The following is an 18,336-nucleotide window of genomic DNA, read 5'->3' as shown; positions in this document are numbered from 1 at the left end:
TTCACTGTTGCATATGATATTAGCTATGGGTTTTTTGTATGTGGCCTTTATTATGTTGAGATAATTTCCTTCTATTTTCAGTTTGTTGAGTGTTTTATCATGTAAGGGTGTTGAATTTTGTTAAATGATTTTTCTGTATCAGTGATCATGTGGATTTTTTTCCCCATACTATTAGTGTGTATCACATTGATTGATTTTCCTAGGTTGAACTATCCTTGCATTCAAGGAATAAATCCCACTTGGTCATGGTTTTTAATCCTTTTAATATGCTGGTGAATTTAGTTTGCTAGTATTTTATTGAGGATGTTTTCTGCATCAATGTTCATAAGGGATATTGGTCTATAGTTTTCTTGTAGTATCTTTGTCTGGCTTTGGTATCAGGGTAATGCTGGCCTTATAGAATGATTTAGGAAGTGTTCCTTCCTTTTCAGTTTTTTGGAAGAGTTTGAGAAATATTGGTGTTCTTTAAATGTTTGGTAGAATTTACCAGTGAGGCCATCTGATTTGGAACTTTTCTTTGTTGGGAGATTTTTGATTACTGATTCAATCTTTGTACTAGTGATAGATATATTCAGATTTTCTATTTCTTCCTGATTCAGACTTGGTAGGTGTGGTGTTTCTAGGAATTTGTCCATTTCATCTAGGTTGGTCACAGTTTTTTTAAACCAGAAGAGAATTATTTGAAAAACACATAGTAGAATATTGAGTCTTAAATCAATGCTTCCTTTGACAGAACAAATCCGAAGTTGGTTACAGAATGTCAATTGACAAAGTGTCTTTGCTATATAAAGCATCCATACAAATTGTTAAAACCATCACATTTTCAGTATATAAATGGGCAAAAGAGATGTTTAAGTGGGTTAGTAAACAGTGAAGAAATATTTAAACTTATTAGTTATTAAGAGGTAGAAATTACAATTTGATGTCTATATCAAAAAATAGAAAATGTTGATAATACTCAGTGTAGGTTATGTTAAGTTGAAACCAGCATGTTTATGGGGTGGGGCTGGCCCAGTGGCATAGTGGTTAAGTTCATGCTCTCCGCTTTGGCAGCCCGAGATTCGCGGGTTTGGATCCCAGACGCAGACCTACGCACCGCTGATCAAGCCATGCTGTAGCAGGTGTCCCACATATAAAGTAGAGGAGGATGGGCATGGATGTTAGCCCTGGGCCCGTCTTCCTCAGCAAAAAGAGGAGGATTGGCAACAGATGTTAGCTTAGGGCTAATCTTCCTCACACACACAAAAAAAGCCATATGTATCAATTCTTAGAGCTAATAATTCCTTTTTGGGGAAATAATTCTCAGAGAACAAGAGCTGTAAACAACAAGATGTTCATTTTAGTTTTACTTAAAATGGCAAATACATTTGAAATAATTTCTGTCAAAAATTGGATAGTGATAAATTAAATATGTATACATTTGATTGAGCCATTAAAAATAATTATTATAAGGCAATATGAAAAATGCTTATGGGGGCCAGCCTGGTGGTGCAGCGGTTAAGTGCACGCGCTCTGCTTCCGCAGCCCAGGGTTCGTAGGTTTGGATCCTGGGCGTGCACCGACGCACCGCTTGTCAAGCCGTGCTGTGGCGGTGTCCCATATAAAGTAGAGGAAGATGGGCATGGATGTTAGCCCAGGGCCAATCTTCCTCAGCAAAAAAAGAGGAGGATTGGCATGGGATGCTGATCTTCCTCACACACACACACACACACTCACACACATACACACACAGAAATGCTTATGGTATATGAATAAAATAAAATGGAAACTCATAGTTAAGCTGTGTTTATAATTATTAAAATTATTCTTGGGCATAAAAACAAGGATATCTAAAGGGAACATATAAAATTGAAAACAGGTGATTTTAATTGGTAGAATTCTGGATAATTGTTCTCTTTTTCTTTCTGTTTTTAATTCTTATGGTGGTTCTTAATATTGATTCAATTAAAAACAATTCAGGATCTATGAAATAGTCTTGCCAAAATAGTCAAACTCAAATCTGATCAAATTGCTAGATCTACCAATAATTTATAGGAAACACAGAGTTAGAGAAACATGTTAAACACCACCACAAGATGGCAATCAGTGAAATCCAGCTTGTGGGAAAGTACAGGACTCAGTTTCTTCAATAAAATATTTTTGAAGGAGAACCTATATAATAAAAGAGACTTGAGCCATATTCACCAATCATAGTGTATGGACCTTATTTGATTCCTGATTCAAACATAACCTTAAAAAGCTAGATAAAATAAAAAAAATTTAAATATATTCATAAAATTTAATAAAAAATACTATATTAAAAATATAAGACTAATACAGCATTGAATGCATATATTAGAAAAGAAGAAAGATCTAAGGTGAATTGTCTAAGCTTCCACTTCAGGAAATCAGAAAAAGAAGAGCAAATTAAATCCAAAGTAAGCAGAAGAAAAAAATATTAAAAGTCAGAACAGAAAGCAATGAAATCGAAAGCAGGAAATCAGTAGAGAAAATTAATGAAACTGAAAGCTGGTTCTTTGAAAAGATTAATAAAATCGATAAGTCTCTAGCCAGGCTAATGAAGAAAAAAGAAAGAGGTCACAAGTTACTAATATCAGAAATGAAAGAAGGGACATCACTACACATCCCATTAAAACGGTAATAGAGTAATACTATGAACTACTCTATGTCCGCAAACTTGCTAACCTATAGGAAATGGACCAATCGTATTAAAGATACAATTTGCCAAAACTCACACAAGAAGAAATAGACAATGTGAATAGACCTATATCAAAGAAATTGAATCAATAATTAATAACCTTCCAAAGCAGAAAGCACCAAGTCCAGATGGATTCACTGCTGAATTCTACCAAACATTTAAGGAAGAAATTATACCAATTCTCCACAATCTCTTTCAGAAGATAGAACCAGAGAGAATATTTCCTAACTCACTCTATGAGGCCAGCATTACCCTAAAACCAAACCCAAAGACATTACAAGAAAACTACAACCAATATCTCTCATGAACATAGATGCAAAAATCCTCAACAAAATTAGCAAATTGAATCCAACAATGTATAAACATAATTATACACCATGACCAAGTAGGATTTATCCTAGGTATGCAAGGCTAGTTCAACATTAGAAAACCAATTACTATAATCCAACATCAACAGACTAAAGAAGAAAAACCACACACTTATATCAATAGATGCAGAAAAAGCATTTGACAAAAGCAAACACTGATTTATGATAAAAACTCTCAGTAAACTAGGAAAAGAGGAGAACTTCCTCAGTTTGATAAAGAAATCTACAAAACACCTAGAGCTGATATCATATTTAATGGTGTAAGAAACTTGAAGCTTTCCTACTAAGATCAGGAACAAGGCAAGGAAGTCACTTCTCACTGTTGCTTTTCAACATTCATACTGGAAGTCCTAGCTAAGTCAAGACAGGAAAAGGAAATAAAAGGTGTACAGATTGGGAAGGAAGGAATAAACCTCTCTTGTTCACAGATGACATAATTGCCTATGTAGAAAATCTGAAAAAATCAACAAAAAAACTCCTGGAACCAATAAGTGATTATAGCAAGGTTGTAGGATGCAAGGTTAATATACAAAAGTCAGTCGTTTTCCTATATACCAGCAATGAACAAGTGGAATTTGAAATAAAAAAAAAATCATTTATATTACACTTCCCCCAAATGAAATACGTAAGTATAAATCTAACAAAATATATACAACATCTATGTAAGAGAAACTATGAAACTCTGATGAAAGAAATTAAAGAACTAAATAAATGGAAAGATATTCCATGTTCATGGAGCAGAGGACTCAATATTGTCAAGATGTCAGTTCTTCCCAGCTTGATCTATAGATTCAGTGCAATCTCAATCAAAATCCCAGCAAGTTATTTTGTGTATATCCACAAACTAATTGTAAAGTTTATATAGAGAGGTAAAAGACCCAGAATAGTCAACACAATATTGAAGGAGATGGGCCGGCCCCGTGGCTTAGTGGTTAAGTGCGCGCACTCCGCTGCTGGCGGCCCGGGTTTGGATCCCGAGCGCGCACTGACGCACCGCTTCTCTGGCCATGCTGAGGCTGCGTCCCACATGCAGCAACTAGAAGAATGTGCAGCTATGACATACAACTATCTACTGGGGCTTTGGGGGAAAAATAAATAAAATTAAAAAAAAAATATTGAAGGAGAACAACAAAGTTGGAGGACTGGCACTACGAGACTTCAAGAGTTACTGTAAGGCTATAGTAATCAAGACAGTTTGGTATTGGTGAAAGAATAGACAGATTAGTGGAACAGAACAGAGAGCTCAGAAATAGACTCACATATGGGCCGGCCCCGTGGCTTAGCAGTTGGGTGTGCACGCTCCGCTGCTGGCGGCCCGGGTTCGGATCCCGGGTGTGCACCGGTGCACCGCTTCTCCCGCCGTGCTGAGGCCGCATCCCACATACAGCAACTAGAAGGATGTGCAACTGTGATATACAACTATCTACTGAGGCTTTGGGGGAAAAACAAATAAATAAAATTATTAAAAAAAAAAAGAAAGAAATAGACTCACATAAATGTAGTCGTCTTGGACAAAGAAACAGGCAATACAAAGGGCAAAAGATAGTTGTTTCAGCAAATGGTGCTGAAACAACTGGACACCCACAGTGCAACAAACTGAATCTAGACACAGACCTTACACCCTACACAAAAATTTACTCAAAATGGATTGCAGACCTAAATGTAAAACACAAAAATATAAGCCTCTTAGAAGATAATGTAGAAAATCTAGATCACCTTGGGTTTGGTGATGACGTTTTAAATACCAAAAGCACAATCCATGAAAGAAAAAATTGCCAAGCTGGACTTCATTAAAAATAAAAATTTCTGGGGGCCAGCCTGGTGGCGTAGCGGTTAAGGTTGTGCACTCCGCTTTGGGGGCCTGGGGTTCACAGGTTCGGATCCCGGGTGCATGCCGATGCACCACTTGTCAAGCCACACTGTGGCCACATTCCATATGAAGTAGAGGAAGATGGGCACGGATGTTAGCCCAGGGCCAATCTTCCTCAGCAAAAAGAGGAGAATTGGCAACAGATGTTAGCTCAGGGCTAATGTTCCTCACAAATAAATAAATTTCTGCTTTGTGAATTACCTTGTCAAGAAAATGAAAAGAGAAGCCACAGACTGGGAGAAAATATTTGCAAAAGACATTTCCAATAAAGAACTATTATCAAAATATACAAAGAACTCTTAAAACCCAACAATAAGAACAAACAACCTGATTAAAAAATGGACCAAAGACCTTAACAGACACTTCACAAAAGAAGATATCCAGATGGCAAATAAGCATATGAGTAGATGCCCACATCATGTATCATAAGGAAAATGCAAATTTATTTATTTATTTATTTTTGCGTGAGGAAGATCAGCCCTGAGCTAATATCCATGCTAATCCTCTTCTTTTTACTGAAGAAGACGGGCTCTGAGCTAACATCTATTGCCAATCCTCCTCCTTTTTTTTTTCCCCCAAAGCCCCATTACGTAGTTGTACGTCATAGTTGCACATCCTTCTAGTTGCTGTATGTGGGACGCGGCCTCAGCATGGCCGGAGAAGCGGTGCATCGGTGTGCGCCTGGGATCCATACCCAGGCCGCCAGTAGCGGAGTGCGCGCACTTCACCGCTAAGCCATGGGGCCAGCCCAGGGAAATGCAAATTAAAACAAAAATGAGACACCACTACGCACTTATTAGAACAGCCAAAATCCAAAACACTGACAACACTAGATACTGGTGAGGATGTGGAGCAACAGGAACTCTCATTCAATGCTGTTGGGAATGCAAAATGGTACAGCCACTTTGGAAGACAGTTTGGCAGTTTCTTACAAAGAAAAACATAGGCTTACCATACAATCCAGCAATTATGCTCCTAGGTATTTATACAAATAAGTTTAAAACTTATGTTCACACAAAAACTTACACACAAATGTTTATAGCAGCTTTGTTCATAATTGCCAAAACTTGGAAGCAACCAAGATGTCCTTGAGTAGGTAAATGGGTAAATAAACTGTGGTACATCCAGACAATAGAATATTATACACTGCTAAAAAGAAATGAGCTATCAAGCCATGAAAAGACATGGAGGAATCTTATGCATATTACTAAGTGAAGGAAGCCAATCTGAAAAGGCTACATAATGTATGATCCCAGCTATGTGACATTCTCAGGGTACGACTATGGAGACAGTAAAAAAGATCAGTGATTACAGGGGTTAGTGGAGAGGGAGGAATGAATAGGCAGAGCACAGAAGATTTTCAGAGCAGTGAAATTACTCTGATATTATAATGGTACATACATGTCGTTATACATTTGTCCAAACCCATAGAATGTATGACACCCAGAGTGAACTCTAAACTATAAGCTTTGATAATGATATGTCAATGTAAGTTCACTGATTATAACAAATGTACCACTGGTGGGGGGTTGTTGGGGAGGCTAGACATGTGTGGGGACAAGGGTATATGGAAAAATCTCTATACCTTCCACTTAATTTTGCTGTGAACCCAAAACTGCTTTAAAAAGTAAAGTCTATTAAAATATGTACATATATTAAATAAAGTTTATTAAAAATATGAGACTATTAAAAATTTTAACATTGCTTGAATATTTGATATTAAGAAATTGTTAATTTTTTAAGGTGTGATGATATTTTAAAATCATCCCTATGTTTCAGAGATATATACTGAAATATTTAATGATGAAATGATATCTGAGATTTATTTCAAAATGATTAAATGGGGGAGAAGTGGATAAGAATTGGATTTGATAATTGTTTCAGTTGGGTAATGGGCACTTGGGGGTTTGTTATGCTGTTTTATCTACTTTTATACAATTGAAAATTTCTGTAATAAAAAGCTTACAAAATGAAGAATGGCCAGAATATGGTGACAAATATAGGGATATGTTTTAATTGCTTGCCTTTTACAAATTAGCACTTTTTAACCCACACATAAAACTTACTACAACGCAATATAAATGCGTTATTCACAAGGTAATAAGGATATATAAAAATTAATTCATCGTGAAATAAGCCGGAAAGAGAAAGACAAACAGTGCATGATTTCACTAATATGTGGAAGATAAACCAACACACGAACAGTTAGAACTGTTTGGTGGTTACCAGGAGCTGGGGTGGGGTGCGGTGGGCACAAGGGGTGGAGGGATGCACTTATATGGTGACTGATAAACAATAATGTACAACAAAAAGTTCACAATAAAAAAAATTAATTCATCGTATATTAAAGGAAATGAGTCTGATAACTTCAAGCAAATTTGAAGTGTTATGTTGCATGTTATTTTCTTAAAATTCTGGTGTTGTATCTTTCTGTTTGTATAGCCTCACTTGGAAATAATGTTGAAAGGTGAAATTAAAGACCCTTTGCAGCCCTTCCTGTGATATACTCTTGAAATAACTCTGATAATAATTATTATTTTCAATTAATAACAGTAAAGTTGGAACAGGTGTTTGGGTAGAGGCATGGTTGGAATCTGACTGAACTGCTTTAGGTCTCACTGCATTGATTTTGGTATTTGCTAATAAGCAAGAGTAAAGTACTCTTCTGCACTTAAGAATTTTTGCAAGTTGTTACTGTCACTGGTCTTTGTGAGCAGCTGGACTGGTCAGTCACAAGTATTTTCCTCTCCTGTTTTTTCTTCCTGCAAGACAGTTATTTTTGTCATAATTACAGAGCTTTTTGAAGACCTGGGATATCATTTTTTTTCCTCTTTCTAATTTTGAAAGAAATAAGTGAGAATTTGATGATTTGAATTTTCAAGAATTACAAAGGAGTGTTATTCACACTGTAAAGGAGTATAAATAGCCACAAAGTGGTCCTTGAGTATAAAGCTTGTTCATAAATTTGGCAGTAGGATTTGTTACATGGAAAGCCACGAGTGGGAAATTTTAAAAGGAAAGGAAAGGGAAATAAGGAAACTATCATACATTCAGTACCTATTATGTGCTACCAATTTTACATGTATTATTTCATTTAATTCTCATAAAAGCCTTATGAGGAGAATATTAACATTTCAGTTCTCCACATGAGGAAAAACTGAGACTCAGAGAATTTCAATTATTTCCATAAAGTCATTTGGCTAATGAATGATAAAAGTTGAGACTGGAACCCAGAAGTGCCACATTAAAGAAGATTACATGTAAAATTACAAATGGAACTTTTTAACCAATACTTAGCTGGAATATTGTATAGCATATCTATTATAAATCATCTTAATTTGTCTTTCTACTGTGAGGCAGGTCATACAGATCCTGTCATTTAAGGTCATTCATAACCATTTGGCCTATAAAACTTGAGGCCACTGTTATTGATAAACGGCTTAAAATGTGTTTGTCATTTTTAAAGTTGTGAATTTTGGCGTGTATGATATAGCCCTTCCCAGATAAGTGCACATTGTTTATTTCTGCATTCATATATTCATTTGTGTAAGAATTTTTCTAATCAAGGAAACAATAAACATTTATAAAGTACCTATTTTATTTCAAGCACTGTGATATCAGTATTAAAAGTACTTTAGGGCCAGCCCCATGGCTTAGCGGTTAGGTGCGTGCGCTCCACTGCTGGCGGCCTGGGTTCGGATCCCGGGTTCCCACTGACGCACTGCTTCTCCGGCCATGCTGAGACCGCGTCCCACATACAGCAACTAGAAGAATGTGCAACTATGACATACAACTATCTACTGGGGCTTTAGGGGCAAAAAATAAATAAATAAAAAATTAAAAAAAAAAAGTACTTTAGTTCATTGCTGCACAGAGTTTACATTCTAGTTTGAGAAAATGGAGAATAAGTTAAATAAATGCAGTAGATTACAAGGGATTGTGTTAGTTGTGATAATAAAGGAGTATGGCATGATAATTCAGCAGTATAATAAGTGAAGTTCACATGTACAAATATGTAGTTCTCATTAAGAAATAATGAGTACTAGAAAAGTACTGATTTTAATTTTTAGCTCTCAGCCTCTAGCTCAGAGAACTGGGGAAGATACTTAGATGATGTTTGGAATGTAGTCGGGTGTTTTTGGTTGTTAAAGTGACTGAGGTTGCTACTGGCGCTTAGTAGGCTGGGACCAAGGCTGCTAAACGTCCTGCATTAAACAGAGCAGTGCTGCCCAGTGAAGAATTGGCCCACCCCAAATGTCAAGAGTGCCCTTGTTGAAAAACATTGACTAACCTGGCTCATGGCAGACAACTTCCTCTTGGTCTTTTCAGGCAAATTCAGTATTATCCAGTAATTTTAAATCCAGGATTATTAACCCATTCTTAGTTGGTTCAGATCTCTTAGATTCTGCCTTATCTTCTCCATGGTACTAATTCTCATGACCTAAGGATCTTATTATATCATAGTTCTTGTCTTTTTGAGAATGAGGCCAGCGTTTCCAGGTGTCTCTTCTATTTTATATTGTGGTACACTTTCTGTGTCAGTCATAGGCACTGTCCAGTGGTGGTTTTGTGATATACGTTATATTCGATTCCATGTAGTTCTCTGGCATGGGTGATCCCACAGAAATGCATCCCTTTGCCTGTCTCCCATTTCTTTGCCATTCTAGGTAGTCTCTTGGCAAGTCATCCACTTTTCTAACTAACTTCTGTGCCTTTCTCAAATCCCATTGGAAACATAAAGGATCCCCTCTACACTATTGTTAGGCCCATGATATTGGGAAGGATGAGTATTTTTGGGTCCTTCTGTTTAACTGCATTATGCTTCCCCCTACCTTGCTTTTTAAAAAGATATTTTTGGTTTTTTTCATTCCTAGTTGAGATTATTTTCCCGAAGCACAAGTCCTCTACTTCTGAAAGTTTCCAACTGTATTAGTTTGCTAGGGCTGCTGTAACAAACTGCTGCTAACTGGATGGTTTAAACAACAGAAGTATATTGTGTAACAATTCCAGAGGCTAGAAGTCTAAGATCAAGGTGGTGACAGGGTTGGTTCCTTCTGAGGGCTATGAAGGATCTGTTCCATGTATCTTTCTTTGGCTTGTAGATGGCCGTCTTTATGTTCACATGGCATTTTCCCTGTATGTGTGCTATGTCCAAATTTCCCCTTTTATAAGGTTGCCAGTCATGCTGGATAGGAGCCCGCCCTGATTACCTATTTTAACTTGATTACCTCTATAAAGACCCTATCTCCAAATGAGATCACATTCTGAAGTATTGGAGGTTAAGACTTCAACATCTGTATTTGGGGGAGACGTAGTTCAACCTGTAACACCAACTAATATTATTCTGTTTTTTTTCAAATAACGAAAAAGCTCTACTCAAAGTTAAAATATCCCAATCCAACACCTAAAAAAATTATATAAAGTAAAAAGAGAAAGAAAAAGGCCCTATTTCCACCCAACTCTCATCCTCCAACTTGACTATTTTACTTTACTTTTCCGTGTTAGTCAGTAGATACAGAACTATCTCATTCTTTTTACAGACTGCACAACATTCCATTTTATAGTTATATTGCAGTTTAACCATTTCTCTACTGATGTCTGTTTGGGTTGTTTACAACTTTTGGCTATTACAAACTGTACAGAGATAATTCTTGTATATGTCTCTTTGCACATGTGGATGGTTTTTGTAGGAGAAATTAAAATTGCAAGTGCTGAGTCAAAGGGAATGAACACTTAAAATTTAAAAAAATATTGCTAAATCAATCTAAATTATACTACCATCAGCGGGATATGAGAGAAAATTCCTCTTTTCTCTATACCCTCACCACCATTGGATAATATCCGGTTGTTTTTTTTCCCCCCAAAAAATCTTTGCTTGTACAATAGAAAAAGAATATCTCATTCTTTTAATTTTTATTTTTTCATGAGTAATATTTAGTATATTTTGATTTATTGGCCATTTTATTTATTTTTCTGTGAATTTACCTGTGAGTTCTTTGCCTGTTTTTCCTTGGAGGTATTTGTATTTTCCTGATTTAGTTTATTGAAGCTCTTTATATACTATGGATCTTAGCCCTTTGTCCATTTTATATAATACAAATATTTTATCCAGTCTATTATTTTATTCTTTTTGATGCTATTGTGAATGGAATTGTTTTTGTAATTTCCTTTTCAGATTGTTCATTATTAGTGTCTAGAAATGCAATTGATTTTTGTGTGTTGACTTTGTATGCTGCAACTTTGTTGAATTCATTTATTAGTTCTTACCGTTTTTTTGTGGAATCTTTAGGGTTTTCTGCTTATAAGATCATGTCATCTGCAAAGAGAGATAATTTTACTTGTTCCTTTCCAGTTTGAATGCCTTTTATGGCATTCTTTTTCTGGCCTAATTACTCTTTCTAGAACTTCCGGTAGTATGTTGAATAGAAATGGTAAAAGTGGGCATCCTTGCCTTGTTCCTGATCTTAGAGGAAAAGCTTTCAGCCTTTCACTTTGAGTATGATGTTTGCTGTGGGTTTTTCATATATGGCTTTTATTATGTGTGGTAGTTTCCTTCTGTGTCTAGTTTTTTGAGTGTTGTTATTATGAAAGGGTATTGAATTTATCAAATCCTTTTTCTACATCAGTTGAGATGATCGTATGGGCATTTTCCTTCATTCTGTTAATGTGTAGTACATCGATTGATTTTTGTGTGTTGAACCATCTCTAATCCGTTCTTGCTCCCCTCCATTTTTTTCCCATACTGTAGCCATGCATGTCTGATCATGTCTTTCTCTTCAATTAAAACATTTAAGTGATTTCCCACTGTTCTATTAAAAAGACCAAAATTATTAATACAACCTGTAGAACCTTTGCTTGGTCTGACCTCATCTTATTCCATGCATCCCTTAACTCTCAGGGCCTCTAGCCACATTAAGTTTTTTTAAGTTCTTGATGGAGCCATGCTTCTTCTCCTAATGGGACCCGTGCACATGGTATTTACTCTGCTTTTTATTATCTCTCTCCGTGGTACTATTTTATGCATAGAAAACTCTTACCTATCCTTCAGATTTTATCTCTGTCATTTCCTAAATAAAACCTTCCTTGAACCTGCCAATCTAGATGAAGCCTAGATTACATGATCTTATTTTACCATATACTTCTTTTGAAGCAAGTAATTTTACATTCACTCGTGTGATTATTTGATTTTAGATTATAACCTCTGTAATGTAAATTCCACGAAGGCAAGGGCCACGTCTGTTTTGTTCACTGCCACACCCAGTGAGGTAGCCTGGTGTCCAGCACATAGTAGGGACTCAAATATTTGTGGAATAAATGAGTTAATGATAGCTTCTTGATTTTACCTCTTGATTAGAAAGGTTATTGAAGGATTTCAAGAAGATTAACACAATTAAATTTATTTTTGGAAAGTTCTGTCGTTTAGTTTTTGTGTGAAAGATGAATTGGAAAGACATCTGAAGACTAGGACAGATAATTGATTACGATGATCTTCTAGGCCTCAAATAATAAGGGCCTGAATAAAGGCAGCAGTATTAGTAATGGAGAGGAAGAGATGGGATTTGGGGAGAACCATTTAAGAGGGAGAACCAGCAAGACTTAGTGACTGACTGGATGTGGTCATGGTGAGGGAGAAAGAAAAGTCAAGTCTCAAATTACAATGAAATATGTGAATTAGTGTGAGGCAGTATTACACAGTGGTTAAGAACAGAGTCTTTGGAGACTTACATAACTTCCTAGCTGTACAACTGAGCAGTTTTGCTTAACTTTTGTTTATTTAACTCTGTTAATTATAAATGAGTGTCTTCATAGAATTTTTGAAGTTAAATGAGATAATACATGTACAAGGTAAAGTTCCTAGTATTCATAAAATTTGCTGTGAACTTGAGCAAGTCATTTAACCATCCAAACTCAGTTTCTTCTGATAGAAAATAAAGATAATATATCCCTGTTCGCCCCACGTCTCAGAGTTATTTTGAGAATGTAAAGCCTCTGAAAACTGTAAATTGGTAATCACGGTAGCTAGATATATTAATTATACCCAGTAGGAGAGATGATCTCTCTCATTTTGTCTTTAACATGAGCTCATCTTTATAAGACATAGGGTACTTCTTGGCTGTAAAAAGTGGATTAGTAGAATTTTCCCTTATGGGGACCACTTTCTGCCTGTTTGAAGCTTGCTGAGATAAGTGACTAATGAGTTCTCAAGAAAATAAATCTTAGCAGGGAGCTAAGGAGATTCTAGTTGCCTGATGTGGAAGGGAGAAGAAGGTAAGATTATCAGGAACTAACTTGGGAAGGTGGAAGTAAGGCGCTGAAAATTGGCATGGCCAGTTTTTTGTTGCCTGCTCCGATTTTCTGTAGCTAGTGCTGTGCTTATTTTTCATTGAGTTGTATGTTTTGATCTTTCCTGGCCTTCATAGCAAACCAGTGAAAACAGCTGGTATGATTCTTATCCCACACATGAGCATAGTAAAAAACAGAAGTTAAAAGCCGGAGTTCCCAATCAGAAATAGCAGCTGTAACTATCTTTAAATGCCCATGTTATATGATTTTGTGTATAGGAATTTTGCCTAAGGGCAGCTCAGAGTTTTTTCTCTCTTATGTGTTTGCTGTGTGATCTTGGCTAAGATTTTTATTTTCGGCTAATACTTTCACTTTCCTTATTGCGAACAGGCATATAATCCCACTCTTACTTTTGAATTGGGTCTTGTGCCCAGCTTCCTCAACTGCATTTTCCTTTGAAGTTTTTGTGTTGTAGTAATAAGGTTCTCTGTCAGTTGGTCAACATTGGTTTAATCCCTTTGTACTGTGATCCTAAGTAAATTTAGCATGTTCTTTTTCCTGCAGGTTTTTTGTGCTTCCTGCTGTAGCCTGAAATGTAAGCTGTTATATATGGACAGAAAGGAAGCTAGAGTATGTGTAATCTGCCATTCAGTGCTAATGAATGGTAAGTATTAAAACAGGTTGAATTTACAGTTATTGAGACAGAACAAGTGAATTCCTGTGAAAAGACTACCATTTTTTCCTGCCTTTCTCTACAAGTTGCTCACCTTCTCAAATGTCATAACTTTAACTGAAAATGTTGAGCTAAATTTCCATGTTTTGAAAATATCTTAGCATCTCAGAATTCCTGTGTCTAGTTTAATGAATGAATGCTAAAGTCAGGTAAGTTTTGCAGGAAGTTGTTGGGGAAATCTGGTGATACGTGGCTCTTAATATGCCCGTGAAATGACCGGAGTGGGATGGGGATAGGGGTGGGGGTGTGGGGCTATTGACCACTTAGATGATGAAATGTTAAAATTGGACTGAGGTTTTCCTTTCAAGGGAAGCTATCTCCATCTAGGGAATACCTTAATAACTTAGAATATATTCTTATTAACACCTTATTTCACTCATCTTGTTAAAAATAAATATTTTAGCATCTAGGATCAAATAGAAAATTGCCTTTTTCTCTCAGTTATCTTCTTAATACTACTAAGATTTGTTATAATGGTTTTGAATTTAGTTACGTGATAAAAGAACATGGCCAATAGAAGGTAAATATAGCTTATCCAGTGTTCATCTTTTGCAGGACTGGAAATGAATGCAAGAGCATTTTCATTAAAAAAAAAACAAAAAACAGAGTATTCTTGTAAAGAGATACAATAAAATTGATCAGGCTATAATATTTTCTCTTTGAGTGCATCTTTGTACAGTTGCCAGAACAATTACCTATAGAAATAAAATGTTGGACTTGGACACCACTGCTGCCTGTGCCAGGATATTGTGCCTCCTAGAGGCTGGAACTTCTGCTTGAGGCCCCTCCTGCTCTGTCTGTCTGCGTTGCTCATAGTAATGTTTTCCTGTTGCTGGCTTATTAACCTATTGCATGTCAGTTAATCTGATCTGTTCTCATCTCCTTTGATCTACCCAGTTTCCTCCCATTTCTGAATTCTTATAACTTTGATCAAATATGAATCGTTCTCTCTACTCTTAAGGGTCATTTTTTAGATGGTGGTTATTTCACTCTATTGCTCAATTGATGATTTTTATTCCTGCTTTCATATTCAGACATATATCCACAGATAAGAGCATGCTGCTTAATTACAGTACCTAATACCTCTTTTATTTGATGAGGTCTTCCAACTTGATAGCTTGTTTTTTAACTTGACATAGCTAAAGATGAAGGAAATGGCAGAGGATTTATATGGAAAACTTACTTTTTATTAAACCAAGGATGCCCGAAACAGGGGATCCTAAAATAATCTACTTTTCCTGGTTTTTCCAGCGTCTTTCCTCTCGCATGGCTTAGCCCGGTCTTTTACTGAATATTTAATTTGATGCTTTTCAGTGTTCCCTATCCTTTTTTCCCTTGCTCTTTTTCTCTTCCTCCTCTCTTCCTGTCAGTGCTTTCAAAGAAACATAGATGTTGTTTCTAGCCTTGTCCTGCAGTTTGGAGGCAATAAATTTTCAAAATCTTATGGATCGTTCTTTGATGTTGAATGAGAAAGATGCTTAAAAAATTGGGTGGTTTCTATTCCTGGGCATGTGATATTACCTGAACCTAGAAGATAAAATTTGATATCTTTCATTTCTGTAGCATTTTTCATCCTATTTACTTTTAAAGACAATAGTTAATATGTTAATAGTAAAATTATGGAGTATACAGAATCTTAACACATTTGTGATCATTCATATTGGTTGATGGCACTTATGTGATAGTGGCACATTTTCATGTTCAAATGGGTCGTGGACTTTTGAGACACACCAAAGATGTGAAATGGTTGTTTTTGCTGGATACTTTTACACAGGGTGATGATTGTACAAAAGCAGAATTCACAAAAATGTTGAGAGGTGTTCTGAGCTTTAAGGCTTCAGAATTTTTTAAATGAGATTTTACCTCAACTAAGAAGAGCCTAAAAGTCTAGAAATGAAACAAAAAATATCATACAATGGAATTATGCTATCTTAGCCCTTGATTTTGATTTTTGATAGAACTTTATAAAATGCATTAAATATTAAACCTGCCCTCCCCGCTCTGCTGCCAAATGTCTAAATGCTATCCCTGTTGCAAATTCTTAGTAAATTTGATGTTGTTTCACTCCCTGTTAAGGGAATGTATGGTCTCCTTTAAAGAAGTCATGGAGCTAGTCATTAACCCCAGACTGATCTATCAGTCTGTATCAGAATTATCATGTAATTCTTATTTGTTGCATCCAGATAGTGTACTGACCTAAATGGTCTTCTTTATTGAATAAAATCACCTATCTCCTAAGTACCTTCACTAGCTGGAAGAGAGACATACTATGAGTGTTAATGAGGAGGAGCTACATTATTTATCCAATATTGTGGAGGTCTTGATGTCCATATTTTGCAATCCATTCACATTGATTGTGTCTGTATTTGCTTTAGCTCAAGCCTGGGAGAACATGATGAGTGCCTCAAGCCAGAGCCCTAACCCTAACAATCCTGCTGAATACTGTTCTACTATCCCTCCCTTGCAGCAAGCTCAGGCCTCAGGAGCCCTGAGCTCTCCACCTCCCACTGTGATGGTACCTGTGGGAGTTTTAAAGCACCCTGGAGCAGAAGGTAGGGGATCATGTGCTATTCTCTCTCTTTTTCCTCACCAAGTTCCTCTAAAAAGGTGCTGATGTGATTTTACAGCACAAGTCTTTTACAGCACACCACAGATAAGTCCCTTTGGGTGGTTATTAAAGTGGAAGAACAAGGTGAGAAATGTATCGAGACTATTTCTGGGCAAGTAAAGAATAATATTGTATTGCCTGATATTTTGGAGGCACCTCTAAAAATATGCCAGTACCCTCTCCAACTTAAGAATGGAGTAATTATATTGCTTATACTTAAAAAGAGATGCAGAATTTGATGTCAGCCTGTAAAATCCAAGCCTCATGCCTACCTTAATGTTCTTTGTAGGAGTTTAGTAAGTGGTGAACATGAGAATTCTTCCTTCTGACCAGTCCATTCTAGTATTGCTTTTTGGAGTATACATTGTCATTTTCTCTTTTCATTTTTAATCTATCCATATAAAAATATGAAAATATTGTGTTAGGTACATAGACCTTTATAAAATACAGAACTTTAGGTCTGGGTTATATCACGTGATAGGTAGAAAATTATACGCTCAATTTATTTTAGTTTATTATATCTTTATGATTATGATATTGTTAGATGGAAGGCACTTTGTAAGTTCAGGGGATTATGAATAGTAAAAATAACAATTATATATTTCCTTAAAATGATCTTGTGAAGAAGTTTCGCTTGATAATTAAAATCCATCTTCTTTCATTAATTTTATGTCTTTTCGTCTAGTAATATTCCCTTCCCTTGCTAAATAGCCCTCCTCCCCTTTTGAAGAGCAAAGACTTCTATTGGCATTATCATACTCTTTCCCATTTTCCCCTCTTTTCAGATCATCCCTTAGTCATACTCCTTGTATTTTTATGAGTTCAGGCTTGCTTTCTTAAAATCTTTGTTCTCTTTACTTCATTTGTCATTTTTGTTATTCTTCCCTAGTCTCGCTTTGTTTTGGCTGTTTGAATTGATTTCCAAAACTGGATTTAAAGAGATCATTTCATCAGATTCAGTTTTCCAGCTTTCCCCCTGTTCTTTTACTAAAATACAAACTACTTTTGCACTACCAGATCAGTCTTTTTCTTCTTCAGTTACACTTTAGCCAAAGATCTGGTCAGTTTGCTTCCCAATTCTTACGTATCTGTGCCAACTCTTCCTTTATTAATTAATAATTCTTCAACATTCTTCAAGGCATCTTTGCCCGTTAAAAATACCATATGACTTTTCCAGAAATTTAATTCCTGCAGAAACTTCATACTTTTAGAAGATGTATGTCTATTGCTAGATATTTTTCCCTGCTGTTAAATTTCCTAGGCGCTTAAAACACCTTCCTTAGTTTCTCTGTCAGTGAGATAGGACAGAGTATGTGACATAATCACAGATGTATTTAAGAACTCTTAATATTTTAAAGCAAAGTGTTTTAAATCTTTACACATAAGTTATAGAAGTAAAGAATACATTTAAGTGTGTATTTTTATTTTTAACCAATTTTATACACAGTTACAGTTCTGATATTTGTAATTATGCTAAATAGTGACTTCTTTGTACATCTGGAATTGGTGACCTTCTCTTCTTTGATGTTAGAAACTCTACCAATGTCACATTGATGCCTATCTTATTTTTCTGGCTCCTCAAGTGGCTCAGCCCAGAGAACAGAGGCGAGTTTGGTTTGCTGATGGGATCTTGCCTAATGGAGAAGTTGCTGATGCAGCCAAATTAACAATGAATGGAACTTCCTCTGCAGGAACCCTGGCTGTGTCACATGACCCAGTCAAGCCAGTAACTACCAGTCCTCTACCAGCAGAGGTAAGAAAACAAAACAGCAACTA

The 18,336-nt window shown here is 36.1% G+C and overlaps 1 protein-coding gene across 2 annotated transcripts in view; it reads left to right on the top strand.

Moving 5' to 3' along the window:
- The window catches only part of ZFYVE9 (zinc finger FYVE-type containing 9), a 195,671-nt gene that overhangs the window by 106,896 nt on the left and 70,439 nt on the right, over positions 1-18,336 (top strand). The window contains exons 5-7 of one of the 2 annotated variants that reach the window (XM_004438555.3): positions 13,784-13,883; positions 16,328-16,504; positions 18,144-18,313. In XM_004438555.3, the coding sequence (XP_004438612.2) occupies positions 13,784-13,883; positions 16,328-16,504; positions 18,144-18,313 (447 nt within the window). The remainder of the gene's footprint in view (positions 1-13,783; positions 13,884-16,327; positions 16,505-18,143; positions 18,314-18,336) is intronic. The other variant, XM_004438556.3, reaches the window with a different exon arrangement.

Source organism: Ceratotherium simum, chromosome 22 (genome assembly GCF_057802395.1).
Source record: "Ceratotherium simum simum isolate JZ-2026a chromosome 22, ASM5780239v1, whole genome shotgun sequence".
In the NCBI taxonomy this organism is placed as follows: Eukaryota; Metazoa; Chordata; class Mammalia; order Perissodactyla; family Rhinocerotidae; genus Ceratotherium; species Ceratotherium simum.
This window is presented reverse-complemented; position numbering and strand designations above follow the sequence as displayed.